Source organism: Ovis aries, chromosome 4 (genome assembly GCF_016772045.2).
Source record: "Ovis aries strain OAR_USU_Benz2616 breed Rambouillet chromosome 4, ARS-UI_Ramb_v3.0, whole genome shotgun sequence".
NCBI lineage: Eukaryota > Metazoa > Chordata > Mammalia > Artiodactyla > Bovidae > Ovis > Ovis aries.
The window spans coordinates 51,215,696-51,236,826 of NC_056057.1; the positions used below are offsets into that span (position 1 = coordinate 51,215,696).

At 40.7% G+C, this 21,131-nt stretch overlaps 1 protein-coding gene across 1 annotated transcript; it reads right to left on the reverse strand.

The window, feature by feature from the left end:
• Positions 1-9,122: 9,122 nt before the first annotated feature.
• On the reverse strand, positions 9,123-19,232 carry SFRP4 (secreted frizzled related protein 4). The gene is made up of 6 exons (XM_004007867.5): positions 18,521-19,232; positions 17,142-17,222; positions 16,980-17,045; positions 14,755-14,953; positions 12,150-12,213; positions 9,123-9,665 (listed from the first exon to the last, which is right to left on the reverse strand). The coding sequence occupies exons 1-6, from the start codon at positions 18,963-18,965 to the stop codon at positions 9,480-9,482; spliced, it is 1,041 nt and encodes a 346-aa protein (XP_004007916.1). The 5' UTR covers positions 18,966-19,232; the 3' UTR covers positions 9,123-9,479.
• Positions 19,233-21,131: the final 1,899 nt, after the last annotated feature.

Genomic DNA, 21,131 nt, shown 5'->3' on the forward strand with positions numbered 1-21,131 from the left:
GTGCAGCTCATTCCATTAGTCCAGCTCAGTTATAGACCAAACCATGATGGTACAACCCTTGACCACTTATGTTGGGAAAATATGTATTGTATATCTGCTTGATCTCTGGGTTCTTAGTTAATACAAAACTATGGGTTCTTGGTTAATAACTAATAATTAAGGTTACCTTCAGGGAAATACAAATATGATGAGGAGACAAAATCACAGAAACAATGTCTGATTGTAACTACCATCTGTACATTATTAAGCATGTCAGTGATGAGTGCCTGTGAAGCAGGTGGTGAGTAGAATTGCATTCTGTTCATAGTGTCTATTAGAAATATAGTGTAGATCTAATGTTAACATACCTCCCCCCTCTTTTGTGATGAGGGAAACATTATGAATAATATAGGGGATTTTTAATTAGTGTATATTTCAGTGCTGAATTGATAGGTGTGCGTTTGATGGGTAGGAACTGGAGAAGGTAATGGATCAAACAGATCTTGAAAAATGGGTAGGATTTCCAAAACCACACACACACACACACACACACACACACACGGGCTTCCTTGGTGGCTCAATTGGTAAAGAATCCACCTGCAATGCAGGAGACCTGGGTTTAATCCCTGGGTTGGGAAGATACCCTGGAGAAGGAAATGGCAACCCACTCTGGTAATTCTTGCCTGGGAAATCCCATGGGCAGAGGAGCCCGGTAGGCTGCAGTCCATGGACTCACAAGAGTTGGATGTGGCTTAGTGACTAAAGCACCACCACAACTACACACATATATTCACATTTTGCTGGTTTCTTTCTTATGCTGTCACTATATCATAACTCTCAGGGGGCTAGTATTGTGGGTATGTTTCAGACATTCAAGAATCATTTGTTTGGCTCTTGTTGGACACTGTTGCAGGGCTGTATATACACAGTGCTTGTCCTAAAGGAGCTTAAGACTCTAAAGGCTGGAGATAGAAAATGAATATGTGTTCTAGGATTCTTAGAGGTAAGCACAGAGTGAGCAGATGCATATGTGTGACAGAGAGGGAAAAAGACATTGAAGTTATCCAGAGAGAAGGCACTGCAATGATCAAAGTGAAAATTGAAAGCAACACAAAATAATGTGGAAATGTGAGTTAGTGATAAGTGAAATAATCAGAGAATTTTTAGAAAGCTGCATTGCACCCACAAGACTTGATAACTGGCTATAATTCTACCACATTACAGTTGAATTGTCAAAAGCCAAAAATAAAGACTGAAAGAGGAATAAGAGAAAAGCACTTGTTGTGTACATAGAATCCACAATAATAGCTGATTCTCATCAGAAATCATGGAGGCTAGAAGGCAATAGGATAACACATTTAAAGTACTGAAAGAAAAAAAAATCAACCAAGAAGCCTATACCTAGCAAAACTATCCTTCTAAGACATTCCTAGTTTAAAAAAAAAAAAACTAAAGGAATTTATTACTACTAAATCTGCTCCACAAGAAATGCTAGAGAGGGTACTTCAAACTGAAATGAAAGGTCACTACACTAGACAGTAACTCAAAGCCACATGAAGAAATAAAGAACACTGATAAAAATGTAAAAGCCAGTATTACTGTACTTTTGGTTTCTAACACTTTTTGCCCCCCTATGGTATCAACATATAAAAAAGATGATAAAATAATGATTATAAATATATATTAATGGGCACACAGTGTACAAATATGCAGTATGTGCCAACAATAATATAAAAGGGAAGAGACAGAAAAGTTTAGGAGAAAAGTGTATACTATTAAAATAAATACTAGTGGTATATTCCATTATAGACTATTGAAATTGGTATTCTTCACAGTAGGTTGTTATAAGTTGTTTTTTGTTTTGTTTTGCTTTTGTTATGAGTTTTAGAATGTTAATTGTAATTTCTGAGGAACCACTGAGAAGTTTTATAAACTATTAGGAAAAAGAGGGAAGCAAAATGGTGTGCTAAACATAAAAAGTCAACCAATTAAAAAAGAGACAGTAATGGAAGAACTGAGGAAGAAAAGCACACAGGACATATAGAAAACAGATAATTAAATGGCAGACATAAGTCCTTCCTAATCAGTAACTACCTTAAATGCACATGAGTGAAAGTGAAAGTATTACTTGCTCGTCACGTCCGACTTTTTGTGACCCCATGGACTGTAGCCCGTCAGGCTCCTCTGTCCATGGGATTCTCCAAGTAAGAATACTGGATTGGGTTGCCATCCCCCTTCTTCAGGGGGATCGAACATAGGTCTCCTGCACTGCAAGCAGATTCTTTACCATTTGAGCCACTAGGGAAGTAAAATGAAAGCGAGTCACTCAGTCACATCTGACTCTTTGTGACCCCATGGACTATACAGTCCATGGAATTACCCAGTCCAGAATACTGGAGTGGGTAGCCTTTCCCTTCTCCAGGGGATCTTCCCAACGCAGGAATCAAACCCAGGTTTCCTGCATTGCAGGCAGATTTTTTTTTTTATGAACTTGTTTATTATTTTTTATTTTTACTTTATTTTACTTTACAATACTGTATTTGTTTTGCTATACATTGACATGAATCCACCACGGGTGTACATGAGTTCCCAAACATGAATCCCCCTCCCACCTCCCATCCCACATCATCTCTCTGGGTCATCCCCGTGCACCAGCCTCAAGCATCCTGTATCCTGCATCGAACATAGACTGGCGATTCATTTCGTGCATGATAGTATACATGTTTCAATGCCATTCTCCCAAATCATCCCACCCTCTCCCTCTCCCTCAGAGTCCAAAAGTCCGCTCTACACATCTGTGTCTCCTTTGCTGTCTTGCATACAGGGTCATCATTGCCATCTTTCTAAATTCCATATATATGTGTTAGTATACTGTATTGGTGTTTTTCTTTCTGGTTTACTTCACTCTGTATAATGGGCTCCAGTTTCATCCATCTCATCAGAACTGATTCAAATGTATTCTTTTTAACAGCTGAGTAATACTCCATTGTGTATATGTACCACAGCTTTCTTATCCATTCATCTGCTGATGGACATCTAGGTTGTTTTCATGTCCTGGCTATTATAAACAGTGTGCAGGCAGATTCTTTACCAGCTGAGCCACTAGGGAAGCATGGAGTAAGCTCTCCCAATTTAAATGCACATGGAGTAAGTTCTCCAAATTAAAGGTGGAGAATAACAGAATGGATTAAAGCATGTCCATTAATACGTTATCTTCAAGAGATTCACTTTCAATCCAAAAACACAAAAAGCTTGAAATTAAAAAGATGGAATAGAATATTCCATGCTAATAGTAACTAAAATAAAGCTACGGTGCCTATATTATAATCAGAAAATTACATTTGACATCAAAGAAGTTTATGCAAAATACAGTAAAGGACATTAGATATTGAAAAAGATCCAATTTATCAATAAATTACCATTATAAACATATGCACAATAACAAAATAATTCCAAAATATATGAAGCAAACTTTGACAGAATTGAAGAGAGAAATAAGTTCCACAATAATAGTTGGAGACTTCAATGGAATGCTTTCATAATAATAATGGATAGAAAAAGACAGAAAATCAGCAAGAAAATGGAGGACTTCAGCAATACTATAGTCCAATTAGACCTAAATGACACACTGTTATTGCCTCAGGAGTGGTCCAAGACTTCAGTAGCATTGAAGCCAAAACTCTTAATAACCAGCAGATGGCATGCTTCACTCAGTTGTACATAGTTGTTCAAAGATTTTAAAAACAAGACATAGGGACAGGCTATTTTCTTCAGGTTGTAGGAGAAGGCAATGGCACCCCACTCCAGTACTCCTGCCTGGAAAATCCCATGGAGGAGGAGCCTGGTGGGCTGCAGTCCATGGGGTCGCTAAGAGTCGGACATGACTGACCGACTTCACTTTCACTTTTCACTTTCATGCATTGGAGAAGGAAATGGCAACCCACTGCAGTGTTCTTGCCTAGAGAATCTCAGGGACAGCGGAGCCTGGTGGGCTGCCGTCTACAGGGTTGCACAGAGTCGGACACGACTGGAGCAACTTAGCAGCAGCAGCAGCAGCAGCAGCAGCAGCAGCAGCAGCAGCAGAATTAGGTTTAAGTAGTCAGAAGTCTAATAATCAATGTCCAAAGAGATATATTCAGTTAAACTTTAGTTTATGTTGGTGTTGGTCTTGAGGGGTTTGAACTTAGTAAAGTGGTATGCAGCAGCATGAGGCAGGCATCCAGGGGCTGGGGTTGGTGGTATCTGGGAATATATTCTTCCCCAGAGAAAGAAAAGTTAGAAAAGACTAGAAAATTGTCAGGGATCCAGCTCACTGGATCTTGAATCTTAGCTGGGCTTTAGGCAGCAGATGCATGTCATTGGCCATTGTGGCTGAGGTAATCCGTGCATAAACTTGAAGCAGTTGGCTGAGATATGTAAACAAGATGAGAAGCGCATGACGGTGGGGCCATGGGTCCAAATACAGGGACTAGCTCAGAAGGCAGGCAATGGTGTGTCTGTGAGGGAAGGAAGCACCTCTAACCCAACAGCCAGACAGAGCTGGGGATGAGTCTCGTCTTCATGAACTATACAGTACAGAATAAACTCCAGCCCGGCACTGGATCAGTCATGCACCTTGACCCTGAACCCAGAGTTTCCTTCATTGCCCTACTTAGCCCTTGTAGCCCACTTCCAACCTGAAGCATGGCTGATTAGAGGTTAATACCTTCCAGGATCCTCTCCCTGGATCCTGTTTCTTGGAAGCAGATGCTTTGCAGAAAATGTGCTCTGCTCTATTCTGTGGCCCTCTCCCTGGAGTCTCTTGGCCCTGAGACACCAAGAGTTGATCTGCTGCCAATGATGCTTGCCTGCACAGTGTTCGAACTTGCTCACCCCTTGGAAGTTACTCTGGGAGACCTCCAAAGTCAGTTCTTTTTTCAATGCTTTTAAGAAAGAAGAAAGTTTACTAAGCAATGGTTTATGTGATTTTCAGCTGCTAAAATATTTCAGTGACATAATAAATACTTGAAATTATTAGATGACTAAATGGTTGATGAATTTTAAAAATCCATCTGTTTGATTCAACAATAGCATTTGAGAGATCCCTTGATACCATTATGAAACTTTATTCATAATACCATGTTTTGCTTAACCTCAGTGTTCTGAACCTCATCCTGTTATTCATGTTATTACAATTTTGTGAGATTTGGGATCAGCCCTCTGGCTATGAGTCTTCTCTCTTATCTAAATGTAGTTGCTGATCAGGTATGCTCCTTTTTCGTCTAAAATATATCACTTATGTGATTTAAATTTGCCATTACAAAATGGTTCTAATCTAGATATTATAGCTGCATGTTAGAACTATCTAGTTATAAAACTACTCTCATACAAATATTGCAACTAGATATCTTAGACTTATGCCTATACTGCCTGAAGTTGTAAAGGGAAAATTACACACCATAGAGATTCTTACTGCCATTGACTTCCTTTCAAAAAAGGTTTCCTTACGTGCTAGTAGAAACAGACCTCTCTTAGATAGAAGAGTGAATAATGTAAGATATGTAGGATATGAAGGCAGAGCTGTCCCTGGGAGACGAGGGAGTCCCTGATGGCTGGCTTGGGTCAAGGTTCCCAGTAGTCTTGACGAGCCTTCCTTAGACAGTGAGGCAGCCTGGACAGTTTCTTCCCCCACTTCCTGTCCATCTTCCTTCCGTCTCAGCTCTCCCAGCCCTACTCCTGCCTCACTCTTTTCCACAGGTGTTTCCTCTAATAGGATCCATATTTGACTGAATTCCATTTTGGTGCCTGCTTCTCTGAGTACCCAGACTAACACACATGTAATCAATAAAAGTTTTCATGTCTACCTGGCTTGCTGCTGCTGCTGCTGCTAAGTCGCTTCAGTCATGTCTGACTCTGTGCGACCCCACAGATGGCAGCCCACCAGGCTCCCCCGTCCCTGGGATTCTCCAGGCAAGAACGCTGGAGTGGCTTGCCATTTCCTTCTCCAATGCATGAAAGTGAAAAGTGAAAGTGAAGTCGCTCAGTCGTGTCCGACTCTTCGTGATCCCATGGACTGCAGCCTACTAGGCTCCTCCGTCCATGGGATTTTCCAGGCAAGAGTAGTGGAGTGGGTTGCCATTGCCTTCTCTGCTACCTGGCTTAAATCCATACTATGTTTCATCACCCTCTTTCTCTTTCTCTCTCTGATAATATGTTTGTGCATGCCTGCTAAGTCACTTGAGTCATGTCCAACTCTGTGTGACCCTATGGACTGTAGCCTGCCAGTCTCCTCTGTCCGTGAGATTTTCCAGGCAAGACTACTAGAGTGGGTTGCTATGCTCTCCTCCAGGGGATCTTCCCAACCCAGGGATGAAACCTGCATCTTGTATGTCTCCTGCACTGGCAGGTAGGTTCTTTATCACTAGTGCCACCTGGGAAGGCCTAATATGTTTACAGTATTTTCTAATTATAAAAGCAACATATGTTCATTAGACAGAGTACAAGGAAGCATTTATGGCTTGTACTCTTCTGTGCCACATTTTTTTTTTTCTGGTTCTGAGAACTCAGTAGCAGTAGAAAATTATTTGTGTCATGGAAATCTGCACTCCCTTCATGCCTGGGGAACCACATTCAGAAGTCCATTCTCACAAGTTATTGACAAAATAAACTAGTCATTCATTGCCCAGACGCCTGGAGTGTGGAGAATGTTGTCAGTTGAGGGCTCATAGATGAAAAGAGACATCGAGTTCGCAGCTCAAATTTATAAGAAGGCAAAGACAATCTTAGTGAGGAGCTGGAAAATCACTTTAATACACCTATGGGCCAAACGTTCTGCAGGATGACTGACAATAGGATCAAGAACTTTCCTGGCTGGGCATACTCCTCGGCCCAGCAATGTCCCTTAAATGAACTTATCCCCCAGGACTAAGTAAGGATGAGCACAGATATTAGCTATCAAGCTGTTTGAGTTATTCAGTACATACAGTTAAGAGTCAACTTAAATCTCTAATAACATGAAGGTCTAAGTGATGCTCACCATGGAATACCCATGGCCATTATAAATAAGCTGGCCTGGGTTTTTTTAGTGATGTGAGAGCTAATTCAAATAAAGGGCTGAGTGAAGAAGGTAGATTATGAAACAGTATAACAAAACCTATTATAGGTTTTGTTTTTTATCATATAAATGCACAAAGGGAGACTGCAAACTGCAAGGGGAGTGACTGTCAGGAAGTGGAAATTTGGACACAGACCTACCCATAGGAACACTGTGTGACTACCAAGGCACAGATAGGAGTTATCCTGCCTCAAGCCAAGGAATGCTCAGCACTGCTGGCAACCTGCAGAAGCTAGGGAAGAGGATTTGGTAACCAAACTGATGGATGCTGACGGAATTGGGAGTTTTCTGAAGGAAGTAGCTGCATCAAGGGGACAAGGTGGTGGAATCGAGGGACCCTGGGCTTGCCTCTTCTCATAAGCACACCCAGACTGTAACTACCTACCAGATAATCGTCAATAACAAAGACTGGAGCCTACCCAAAATGATATTCTACATCCAAAGAGAAAAACTCAACAAGATGGCAGGAAGGGTGCACCATTATACAATCAAACCCCAACCCCCCAGGTGAGCGATTTGCCTCTCATAAGTATTTAGGTGGAAAAAATATTTTAAGGGAGAAAAATCTGTGGTTCTCACACAAAACCCGCTTCCACATTTGTTATATTACTCTCAGTGTGGGCTGATGTTCACTTTCAACTTTTTTAAATAACAAATAAACAGTGATTATCAATTAATCAAAGTAATTAATGTACCTTATTAAGTTGTGATATGCAGTATATGATTTCAGTTAAACATTCAAAGGAAACTGTGTTTAAAATTGTCAAGTCATTTCCAAACTCTTGTTACATCATTTTGCACTTTAACAAAGTTTTGCAGGGAGTTTTTGCATTTCCACTGAGAGTTCTAACTCCCCTCCCTATCCTCCAAATTCCTACTATGCTAAGGAGGTAATCTAGGGTATCAATGCCTTTTCATGGACTTTCCTAGATTTCTTTAGATGCTATCCTAAATACCTGTCTGGTTTTCCTTAAGGGCCAGAGTGGTTTGTTTTTTAGACAGAAACACACATGGAGTATTTTATTGATACCTCTGTGTGTGGGTTTGTATTGGATTCCTTCAGCTCTGTTGCCATGGGGTAACAGGATGCAGATGAAGTTACACTTTCAGGAGGAGATGGGTGCCCATGCCAGCACTCTCATTAACACTGTTTCTTCACTCTGCCCTGGCTTACCCACACACCTCACCTCTGTGTCCCAAAGCCTACAGAGATGAAATTAAATTATCTGTTTAATCATCGTGTGTGAATGCAACACGTAACTTACCCCTACTCTGAGAAGCAGCAACAATGGTACATCTAAAGGAGATTTTACTCTGAAGCTTGCAGTTTGTTCTTCTATATCCTTGAGTGGTGGATGGACAAGTGACAGCAACTGTCTTTTCCAAGTACAGAGCTGGTGTGTGGCAAGGGTGCCACAGCAGGCTGAAGACCAGGGGTTTTGGATCCCAACCCTCCTACCTCAGGCCCAAGGCACCCTTGGGGGCACCAGCAATCAGCAGAGAGGCTGGGCATCAAGATACCTGGGATGTCCTGGGAAGTGAGATGAGCATCACACCCGCAGGTATAAGATGCTTGAGGATGACTAATTGGTACCTGAATCATAGAGAAGAAACAAAGTGTTTCCAGTGCTGCTTAAAGGGGCTAGTAAGAAACGTGCATATGAAACCAGAGCATCTCCACTATGGCATGGTAACCAGAAAACAAAGATCCAGACTTTGTCTGTCTGCCTTTCCCTTTTATTCATTTAGCAATACTATTGTTTTAGTTTTTAGGGTTTCTAGCTGAAAACAGAGCAGAAAGTCTTCTTGGTAAAAACAAAAACCATAAAACCAGACGGATTCTGATTTTCATATCCTACTTTTCTAGATTGTTCAAAAATCCCCTTTGATTACAAAAATTCTTCTGCAAACAGTAAAGACCTTTGAAACATTCATTCCTCTCGCTTTCCTCTTTAGAAGCATTATATTTTCAACCACATTTTGAAAACCTGCTCACATCCTAACCACCAAATGAAATAAAACATATTGTAAAAAAAAAAAAAATTGGGTGTTTTGTTTGTAATATGGCATTTATTTTTCAATGCACATATCAGGTCAAATTGTAAGAACAAAAGCATCTCTGCCCTAGTAGAGCTCTCACAGAGTCTGCACACAGTTTACTCTCAATGCAATAAGCCTATTTGACCAGCTTTCTGATACCTTCCATACCAAAGGGCATACCTACCACTACGGTTTGTAGTGACTTAAAAAGAAAAATTGAAGCATATCGTTAAGAAAAATGCTGCAAGATGTGTCTACGAAGAGGACTGTGGTTGTTAAGGCGCGGGGTGTGTGGCCTTCGACAGGCTGTCTGGGCGATGCCTGGCCTCACTCTGAGAGGAAGTCCCCATTTCAGAAAGCAGTTAGCTCATGCTCGTTTGGGGTTTGTGCTCTTTGGAGCACTCCTAGCTTTGATGTTCTTCTTGGGGCTGGCTGGTTTGGGAGCAGGTGGCTTCCCCTTGGGCTTCGGGGCGTTACTGCGACTGGTGCGCCCTGCTGTTCGCTTCTTGTCCTGGGTTGTCCTCTGCTGTTCCTGCAGCCTCTCTTCCCACTGCTGGGAGGCAATGTGTACATGTGACCATCAAATATGTCTCACCTCTTCATGCTACTAAACTAATATCCAAAATAATGTGTGTTTTCACTGTAGTATACCCATCATGACATTCATGATTATCATAGCTACTCTACCCTGTGATGTTGAGCACGTATCCTGTAACAGGTGCTTTGGAAAGCACTTGATATATATGGTCATGTCTTGACATGCATTTATTTCATTGAAACAACCCTTTTAGGTAGACACCATTGTCATGACTGGGAAACAAGCATACTGATGTTATTTGCAGAGCCAACAAAGTCAGAGCTGGGATTGAAATTTACTAGCCTGACTCCACAGCCTAAGGCCCTTTGTTGTTGTTCAGTTGCTCAGTCATGTCCAACTCTGTGACTCCATGGACTACAGCATGCCAGGTTTCTCTATCCTTCACTGTTTTCTGGAGTTTGCTCAGACTCATGCCCATTGAGTTGGTGTTACCATCCAACCATCTCATCCTCTGTCATCCCCTTCTCCTCCTGCAAAGGCCCTAATGTATGCAATTTTTCCCATAGGCCCTGTAATGCAACTTTCCTATACAGCCAATCACTCTTAAAAGGCTTTGCCAAGGCTAAAAGCAGAAGTGGATCCAGCCTCACTAGGAAGCTGGGATTTCTTACCACACTTATAGGTTCACCTAACTCTCTTACATCTGAAGGAAGATGGAAGCCCCACCCACATATAGTAATCCACTCATGTGTTAGCTACCCAGAGCTGATGAGAAATGCCATTCTAGACAGTCAAGATTCCATGATAGAAAAAGAATTTACTCTTTAAATATGAAAATGTCTAAGAAAAAAATGAAAAAGAGTCTACTTGAATAGACATTGCTTTTCATTATAACACACATGTCCCTACTTTATGTTAGAGTATAAAAATTAGACCACAACCATAGGTCAGGCAGTAAAAATACAATGAAATGAAAAACACAGTCCCCACCCTCCTAGGGCACAACTCTAGTCCTAAAACAATAAACTTATTATTGTGTATTGTTATACCATGGTGATATTTTCATGTTCTTAATATTGTTTTGGAGTATTTGCTGCCAAGGTGAGTGACCCAGTTATGATTCTTGAAAACTTTCTTTCCTCTCAACAATCTCAGTTTTCAAGGTGGACTTACCTTCTAGATTGATTCTTCTAATCTACTGCAGTCTTGGAAACCAGATAACCAACTCTGCTAGAATTTTCTGTTCAGTAAGACAAAGTGTGCTCCTGAGAAGCTCATGAGTGTTTAGCTTAGATGCAGCAGCAGTGTTTGGGCCTGTTATTTAGAAAAGGACTCAGTAGAAGAGGTTGTGTTGAAACTACCTTCTCCATGCATGCAAACACGCTCAGTTGCTCAGTCACGTCCAACTCTTTTGTGACCCCAAGGACTGTAGCCCGCCAGGTTCCTCTGTCCACAGGATTCTTCAGACAAGAATACTGGGGTGGGTTGCCATTTACTCTTCCAGGGGATCTTCCCAACCCAGGGATTGATCCCATGTCTGCTGCGGCTCCTGCATTGGTAGGCAGGTTCTCTACCACTGAGCTACCTGGAAAGCCCACCTTCTCCATAAATCAGTATTAATATACACTCTCCCCTTGCTCAGGAATTTTCATTCCTGCAAACTAAGAGAACATAGGCAGTTGCAGTATCTTTTCTGAACTGGGTAATACAAACTCTCCTGCATACATCTAAACATATTTTAAGCAAAAGGGATGCTTTTAAAATCCAAACCAATAACCTGATTTCTTTAGTTCTGGAATGATTTCACATCTCTGGGCAGAAAATTATTCTAACTTCTCTAACTGAGTGACCAATTTTTCTATGATGTTACCGTTAAATTATGGATTTGACCACAAAAGTATTACTTTTTGTATATGATTTATTTTGACAAAAGTCTTGAAATTATCTTAAATACAGGGAAAGAATCTTCTCTGTACAGTGACAGTGTGAATTTCAAAAGCAGATATTCACACCCATATATGTCTGTATTAATACCACTGGATATTAATTCTGTTGAAGCACCTGACTGTCTGCTAAACAAATTAAATATAATACAATAAAAAAGCAATAAATAAATTTAATCTGAAAATGATAAAAACCAGTAGATCAGTATTGAATGCAACCAAATCACCTTTGAAACTGAAGAGAAATTTATGATAAAAACTCCACATGAGAAAAGTTATTCTCTTAATTACCTATTCAAAAGACAAATACCGCTACTGTTGCTGGCTCCTATCATAGCCTAGCTGGAGCTAGGTATGGCAACCCACTCCAGTATTCTTGCCTGGAGAATCCCCATGAACAGAAGAGCCTGGAGGGCTACAGTCCACAGGGTCACAAAGAGTCGGACACGACTGAGTGACTAAGCACGGCACATGATAGCCTAGAGATGAAAGAATGTGAAGAATTCCCAAATACATGCATTTAAATCCATATTTATGAATTCCTAATTATACTTACTACGGATCTTTTACTGAGTTGGTCTCTCCATTTTTCAACTAAACAATTTTCGAGGAGCATCATCCTGAAAAATGTAATTTATCTTAATAAGCAATGCTAATTATGAAAGTAAAAATTTCAAAAATACAGGAGTTCAAAAATATAAAATACAAAAAATTGTAAAAACCAAAATTCTTCAATAACTGTTAGCCCCACAAGTCCCCATTTATATTTTACTAATATTTTCTTTCAGTGTATTTATTTTACTAATATTTCATATTTTATTAGATCACACTGTACATTTAGATCATACTGTATATTTCCTTTCAGCATTGTATGCATTTTCTTATATACCTGAAAAATTAAAAAAAATATAACTTTCCTAACTAACTATATAAATTATAACTATGGATATCCATAATATATTTAACTATTTCTGTACAGTTGAACCTCCCTTTTGCTTAGCTATTATCATCAGCATTGCACTGAATATCACTAGTGTGCACTGGCTAATTATTTCCTTAAGATAGATTTATGAAAGTGGAAATCTGGGGTTGAAGAATATGTATTTTTTTCTTAAGGTTTTCAATGCATAGTGCTAAATTATTTTCAAAATGGTTGAACTGTCATTTAATTCACCAACATTAAGACTAGGTAAGAATGGAATCTTGCTTTTATTTGGGTTGGAAAACTAAGGAGGTAAATATTTTAATGTTTATTTGCTATTTGTACTTCTTTTAGAACTTTGTATAGACTTCGTACATGCATTTCTATATTGTAGTCAATGTTTTAAATATTTATTTAGATGTAAATTTATACTTACTTTTTATAGAGTAACATCACTATCTTTTGTTATACCCATTGCAGTAATTTAGTTTTTTTGTCTTTCTCTTTCTAAGAAAATTGTTTTTGCCTGCCTGGCACGCAGGATCCTAATTTACAGACCAAGGATTGAACCCATGGCCCCTGCAGTGGAAGTCTGGAGTCTTAACCACTGGACCTCTAGGGAAGTCCATGTCTTTCTCTTTTTATTTTTGATTTTAATATGTACAATATTGTCATCAGATATGTGCACCGACATTTTTCCTCAAAATTTCTTACATTACTTTTATGTTTACAGACTACTTTATTTTTCAGGTAGTACACATTTATTTACTGAACTTTATCTTTTTTGATTAAGATTTTAAAATATTTACTTTTTTACCCCATTTGAAATTTATTGAGTACAAAGTGAAAATACATACTATTTTCCCAAGTAAAGCTATTTGCAACATTTACTAAACAACAGTTTAATTTCTATTGATTTTCCACATCTCTTTCATAACAGTTCTGGCATGCATTATAATCTGTTGCAAGATTTTCTTCTCTGCTTTATTTACCTACATGCCTACTGTTGCACCACATGACTTGAACAAGGGTAGCTTTGTACTAACTTTGCTCATGACATAAGGCACATTTTCTCTCATCCTTCGATTTTCAAAATCTCCTTTACATGTCCTTACCACTTTATTCTTCCAAATGATCATTGGCGTTATTTGCGAAGACATAAATCTCAATCATCCAAAAGATGTTTACTAGGATTTTGATCAGAATTACACTATCTATAATCTAACAGGGAAAATGACACAAAGGCTGTTATTTAACTCATGTATTACCTATTCACCTGTTCAGCGATCCGGCACATCCTCAGAGCTGCTTCTAGTACTGGAGCATATATAAGCATCAGAGAGGAGATGAGCCCAGAAACAGTCATTCAAAGTTCACTCATTCAATGTCTTTAGAAAGACAAGATATAAGCAGTAAAACAGCTTTAAAGCCAAGAGCACAAAGAAGTGTGAAGATGGTACTAAGTACTGATAGACTGAAGAATAAGAAAGTATTCAAGTGAAGTCAGTATCAAAAAGTGGTTTTTTGGAGAAATAGAATCGTGAGCTGTATATCCAGGAGGAATAGGAAGATTATTAATGGCAGAGAATCAAAAGGAAGACTTTTTAAATAAAAATGAGTAGTTTTGCTGGAGAAACGAAGTGAAGCAAGTTATGGGGCTCTTTCTGGAACCTGTGCTGAAGGGTTTGATTTTTATATTTTAAGGACTTCTTATGTTGTAAGGATATATATAAAAAGATGTTATGGAAAGATAAGTGAGGAGACACACTCCCAGCTGGAGAGATGCATACAATACATGTGTGTGAGTGTGTATATGTGTTTATATAATACTCTAGCAAACAAATGTAAACCAAGTGTGGAACTAGGTTTCAAATGGCCATCGTTTCTTGATTCATAATTTATTTAAAAGGTCTTAAAAATAAATATTTGCTACAATAAGATTGATTTGAAAAGAACTGGTTTTACTCAGTTTATTTGCTTATAAGTTTCTGAAATCAGGTAATAAATTATGAAATTGATTTTTAAAGAGGCACTGAAATACTCATATTTTCATTTTTCCTTAATTCTATGAAGAATTAACTGATGTTTAGGATATATGATATCTCAATCAAACCATCTATTAAAACTGATTTTTTTATAAAAGCTAGTGCTTTTTTTAAACAAACAAACTAGGACTTCTAAGTGGGATTCATGGTTTTCCTAAGCTGTGTGCAGTTTTTTTCTGCCCCTCTGTGCCTACCGTGAGCGCCACTCGTAACACATGATGAGAACATCTTGATGAGGCAGGATGTGTGGACACTGGCAGGAAGAATTCGTAATAAGAGGGACTTGAGTCCGAGGGATGGGTGATGAGGACTTGAAGATCTCTTTCACATCCACCACTGTCGTTACTTCATTACAGCCACTCCTCTGCACGGCTTTTATTTTTGCATGAATGACTGCAATTGAAAAATCGATTTAAGTGTTGCCGAAGCTTTGGAGAGAAATATGGATGGTGTACTCCTGCCAACTCTGAGCCTCTCTTAAAGAATCACTCCTGTAATTATGGTCATGTCCAAGCTGCCCGAATGCAGGCAAAAAAGCCCACACAATCATATGCTAAATGTAAGGCCTCCCATATTGTCAACAGTGTCTTAAAAGTTCTGAATCATGCTGCAAGATAGAAAAGGAAATTCACAAGCAGGCTTACTCTGGGATCTGTCTTTGGATCAGTGACTGCGCCACATGGGGCTACAGGTAGAGTTTCAATACAGAATCCCATGGATCCTTCTCAGCCCTAAAATTCTATAATTCTATGATGAGGGTTTTTTTTGGCGGGGGGGGGGGGGGGGGGGGGCCGGGGGGGAACATCAGGAAATTTAGTTACATAGAAGTTTGACTAAATTTTGTAGAAATAATACTATTTTGTCTTTCTACTCTGTCTTGTATGATTTGAAGTGAGAATCATATATTCTCAGATTCAGAAGGCACCTGAAAGTTTGCGTGGTTCAATCACCCATCTGCTGCTTGAACTGTTCCAGAGAAAGTTATTACAGTCCTAACATTCTCATGTAGAAAGGAGTCTACATGAGAAGGAAGATGACTGTTCTCAATTCTTTAATTTCCCAAACTGCCAAAGCAGGGTCTGTGGTGGGCAGAGGTGGAACTGTTATTATGGATGACTGGTAATGTCACTACGTCGGATCATGCTTGCAGTGCTGACTTCTTTGGTCCCTTGCTATTACCACCTGCCATGGTGGTGTAATCAGCCTAGGATGGATCTGTCTTGGTTCCATCCTAGGAAGCTGGTTTATGAAGGAGTTAAATAATTTAAACAGAAAATAGTTTCATCATCAATGTGGTTACGAAGCAATGATGCCTCAGAGAACAGTATGACAGTGAAACTCAGACTGGACAACTAAGTAACTAAGGCTGGACGGTGCCAGACAAGAGGCTAAGTGGATCAGATTAAGATGATATCTACATATAACAGGTTTAAAAACCAGTAACAAGAAGCTACTAGAAAAGACAGTGTTTTGCTTTTTTTTTTTTTTTTTTTTGGTTGAATTACCCATTTTGGCTATGTGTGGTTCTCAAATATGACAACCTAAATAAGAGGTTATTTTTTCAGACTTTTATAGTGCCATGATCTTCCTGCTTTTATGTGGGTTGTATAATACAAAGGTTCTTATGATATAAAATTTCAGTTTGAAATATGGAAAACTAAGTTACCAAATAAAACAAACATTTTTACCCAAATAGTTTCCACTATTTCAACAGAAATAATTTAAGAAACACACAAAAAACCCATGAAATAGCCCAAAAAGATATTTTAAAGGAACAAATCTTTAATTAAATTTAGTTTAAAATTATGATAGTAGAATTAAATTCACTGAAAACATTCAAGACAGCGTGATTGACTTATTCTCTGAAGAAAGTGCCGACTGGGTCTTTCAAATAAGAGAGCATTTAAACTGTGCTAATACTTACAGCCATAGGCCTTGTGATTAACATATTCCCACAGTTTTGTAAAAAGTGTTTTTATAAGTAAAAAGATACGTGTGCACATCTTAATTCTTTGGTCTCTGGGCCTCAGGTCAAATCCACAGATCACTTACCCATCCTTTCCACAGCAGTGAAACTTTTTTTTCCGTCCCCTCCCACCGCTGCCCTAAGGCTCTGTGGTGAAACCATGAGAGAAGTGAGGTGATGTCCTGGCTAACAGAACTTCTGGACAAATAGGACAATTAGGATCAGGATGTCACACTTATAATCTGATTCACAGCACTGCCCTCACCCAGGTAATTTACTTAGTTTTTACTTGATTTACCCAGAAAAGCAAGATATATTCACAGTTGTTATTGTGCCATCTAGGACCCACATGACTGAGAGAAATCACCAACCCGTTTTTTCACTTCATGACTAGCAGACCGGGCTGTGTCATGTGCCAAGTCCCCAAGCCAATGGATTCAGCAGATGATTTACCGTAACTGTAGTTTTTGCTTAGATACGTTGCCAGGGTTGGCTTCACCTTTTTGCACTTGCACCGGTCTAAAGAAGACAAAAAACAGACAGAATGTTGAAAAAAGGTTCAGAAGTCACTCTGGAAAGAAGAAAGAGATGGAGCCTTGAGGCTAACGAACTTACCTGGGCTTAGGCGTTTACAGTCAATGTCAAGAGGCCTTTCCTGTACCATCATGTCTGGAGTGATGTCTATCCACTTAACGTCTGAAAAACACACAGGGACACATGGGTGTGGTCAGTGACTCCAGCTGGAATAAGGAATCATCTGGAGACACTGACTAACATGGCAGCACACACAAACACACACAAATCCTAAACAGCAAAAATTATATGTGATTGTCAGCTACTTCTTCCATATAGACTCTTTGGGCTTAGGAAAGAAGACTTATGGCTGAGACTGCTTATCCAGAACAAACTAAAGTGAAGGCACATCCATTTAAACTGGTTCATACATACAGCCAACCTGGATTTATCCAACATTTATCCAACCTGGATAAATTACGTCATTCCCTCCTAAATCTATTTTAAAATGTTAATTTTCCAAGTTGACAGTTTACACTAATCAAAATAACCAAAATAGTCCCCAATTCCCATCTCACATTTTGCAGAAACAGTCCAGAGCTACCCCTCAAAGAAGCATAACCCTGTATCATTTCTATAATTAAAGCAATAAATGTTTTTTTTTTTTCTAAAACTGAATTAGAGAGGAGCTTAAACTTCCCCCCTTCACTTCACTTCTCCACCTCCACGTTTTGGGCAAGGCTTTGAGGTATAACTTCAGAAACTACACTAAAGCAACACCATAATTTCTTTAAATGTGTAGCAACTTGAGTCAGGGATAAAAGGAGGCAAAAATATTCTTAGGTTTTATTTCAAGAAATGGATTTAAACCTGCCTCTTCTTCCTAGAAAAGCAGCAAAAAGACTAAAGAGAAAAGAAGGAAGTGGTGGTTGAGTTCAAGTTAACTAAGATGCCACAGACGCTGGCATTGGGTCAAAGACCATGAAACAGACATCACAGTTTTCCAGGGCAACTAAATTTATAAACTGTACTCCTGGTGGGAAGTGACAACTAGTACTCCTTTTTCAGAAAGAGCTTTCAAGAGCTAAAGTTAAGTGGAGAATCCTGGTAGGAGTGTTTTATTTATTAAATGATATATAAAAAGTGCTGAAAGCTGGTTCAGACCCAACTGTCACTGCTATTACTATTTTATTACTACAAAGAAAAACTTATCTAGTGTCACCTGTCTAAGCAAAATCGCCCATCCCTCTTTATGGGGACATGGTGTTCTTTAGCTCCTGAAATTCCTATGGAGAAGGCAGACTTTTCCAGAAGTCAAGTCACCAGCCCTTCCCACCTCCTCCAATTCGCCTAAGAAGAATGAGGGGCTGCCTGACCACCCACTGGCAGCTGTCGATGTGTCTGTCGGGTTCTCACGTGGCAGTGACAGTCCAGAGTGCCTCTTCAACCCCACCCCCCACCTCGGTCCTTCCCCGTCTCACCGTCAGGGAGGTCAGTGACGATGGCCTCAGGCGAGATGCACACACCCCGGTCGTAGACAGGCAGCTCATCGCAGGCCAGACTCTCAGGCCAGCTGTGGTTGTACATCTTCATGAGGGGCTCGCAGTCGTCACGCGCGCGCTGGCACACCGACTTGCACGGCTTAATGGGGTCGTGCAGGAACTCTAGGGTGCAGATGGGCGCGTACATGGCACAGAGGAAGAAGCGCAGCACCGCGCTGCAGTTCACGTCCACCAGCTCCTCGTATTGTTCGATGGCCAGGATGGCGTTCTCCTGCGTGCTGTGGTGCAGGTGATTGGGCATCCGCGTGATGTTCCAGGGCATGTGCCGGCACATCGGGATGCGCACCGCTTCGCAGGGCGCGCCGCGCACGCCCAGCGCCAGGCGCAGCCACAGGCACAACGCGGTCAGGATGGAGAGGAGCATGGTACTGCTCTCCCGCGCCGCCACCGCAGTAGACAGAATGGGCGCTCCCTAGTCTTTCTCTCTCCCTTCCCGAAGGAAGAGGTCCTTTAGGGCACAGGGGATGTGCTCTCCCCAAACTCCCGTGGGCAGTAGTGCGCGGCCTCTGGGGCCGGCCGGGGGTATCCGCAGTCCGGCGCGCGCGGCACGAGCAGCGCCAGCCCGCAGCCTCCCCGGCGCAAACCCGCCCTGACAATTCCAGTCCTCGGCCCGGCAGCTACGAGCGCAGCCAACCCCGGCCATTGCCGGACCTATTTATCCCGACACTTCCCCTGACGTGGGCTCGGAACGCTCCCTTGGCAGCTGCAGGCTCGGCGCGGGCTCCCCATCGGCCGCCCCACCCCCCAGCCCTCTCTTGCAGAAGCGGTGACATCATCTCCTCCGGGCCGCAACCCAGGGCTTGAATCCTGCATTCCCCTAAAGTCCCTCCTTTTTAGTCTGGCCAGTCCTTTTTCTTCAAACCAAGAAAAAGAGCCTCTGGCAGTCGTTTCGGACACCGGATCCAAGAAGGTGCAAGATACGATTTCAAGACAGGGAAGGACCGTCTTTCGAATCAAAGCTGAACTTTGCGCCCTCTGTCTTTTGGGTTCCCCAATTGTGAAGTTGGAGGGAAATGGGAACTTCTGCTGCTCTTTACCTCTTAAACGTACTTGCTTTCTCCAGTAGGGGGCATGAGAAGCGCCGAGCGGTGAGACGTGTGGGACCCGGAGAGTGCAGTTGGAACAGGTTGGACACATTATATAAGAAAACCGCCCCCTCCCGGCCCTGAGTTGTATAGAATTTGTTTTTGTGATTACTGTCGTGGCTAGTAGACATTACTTTGGGCTCAGGTTTTTGTTTTTTGTTTTTTTTTTTTTTTCCAGAATGGCCTTTGAGCTGTACTTGCTCCAGGAAAAGAACTGACCGACGGTGTCACAGCATCTTCCAGTTTGAGAAATGTCTTCCGTCTAACATTTCTCCCTCTTTCTCCTACTCCTTGTTCCCCTTTTCAACTTGAACAAAAGCAGAAAGCCAAGACGACTTTGATATCACAATCTGAAAGATTTTTTCCTCCTTTATGCCAAGTGATTTTCAATCCAGCTAACATCTTGATTTACTTGGAAACTGTTATTTAAATGAAGAAACTGTGTACCATGGAGATCAATGATGTATGTTTTGTTCTCTCTTTTAACTTATTTTTATTCGGAACAGGTAGTAGAATCCACTGCTGGCTCAGCTATCCCCAGAAAAGGGAGGCTTTATTGTTCCAAGTATACACTGATTTGCAAACAGTAAGATTTTTGGTATATTTTCTTAGGGCATTAGAATATGAAAGCATGTTATCTGAATGGTAATCTTCATGGTTTAGTTGGAAATCTGAACTTAAGACAGACATTGATTTTCTCTCCAAAGCTTAGATAACAGAATTAGTTTAGTTTTGACTCTCATTGGGACTGAGGATTACAATAGCCCAATAAAGGAAAAGCACAGCTGATGTTTCCTGAGCATGTACAATGCACTTGATGTGTAAATAAACCTTATTTATTTTTTCTGGGTACATGAATCAAACATCGTTAGTTGAAAAGGTAAATGAGACAAACATATTTCAGGATTCACTCAAGGAGTCTAGTTTTATTTATGGGAAGCCCAGAGTAACCAAATACAGCAGGGCCCATCTAGAGAGGTATCTTTTTTTCTGTAGAAAACCAAGCTTCAAATGCCAGTGCAGGCTAGTGAAACAGCAAGCAAACAGGATAGCCCAGATGAGATCTCAAGCTGTTTTCAGTATTAGATTCTAGTAGGTCTAAACCCTGGTTTAGTGAAAATGAGTTTCAGCCCAAGTTCCTACCAGGGAAGAAGATACAGTTTTGAGAATGAACTGGGCTCCCTGCCCTTTTCCTAAGAATCAGCTGAGGAGGGCAAACTTGGGGAGGACTCAAACTTCTATAGCTAGTTTGGACCTGCTGCATTAGTTTAGCTCTGCAAGTACCAAGTCACGACACTTTATTTCCTTGATATTCTCAGATGGAATGTCCTTTAAGAAAGGGAGGGGAAAAGCTGAGAACCCTTCTCCATAAAGCTCCTTGCTTACCCGATTAGGTCTGTTGGTACTTTGGCTTTAGTGTTCCTAGGAGAGGGTGGCAGCATTGA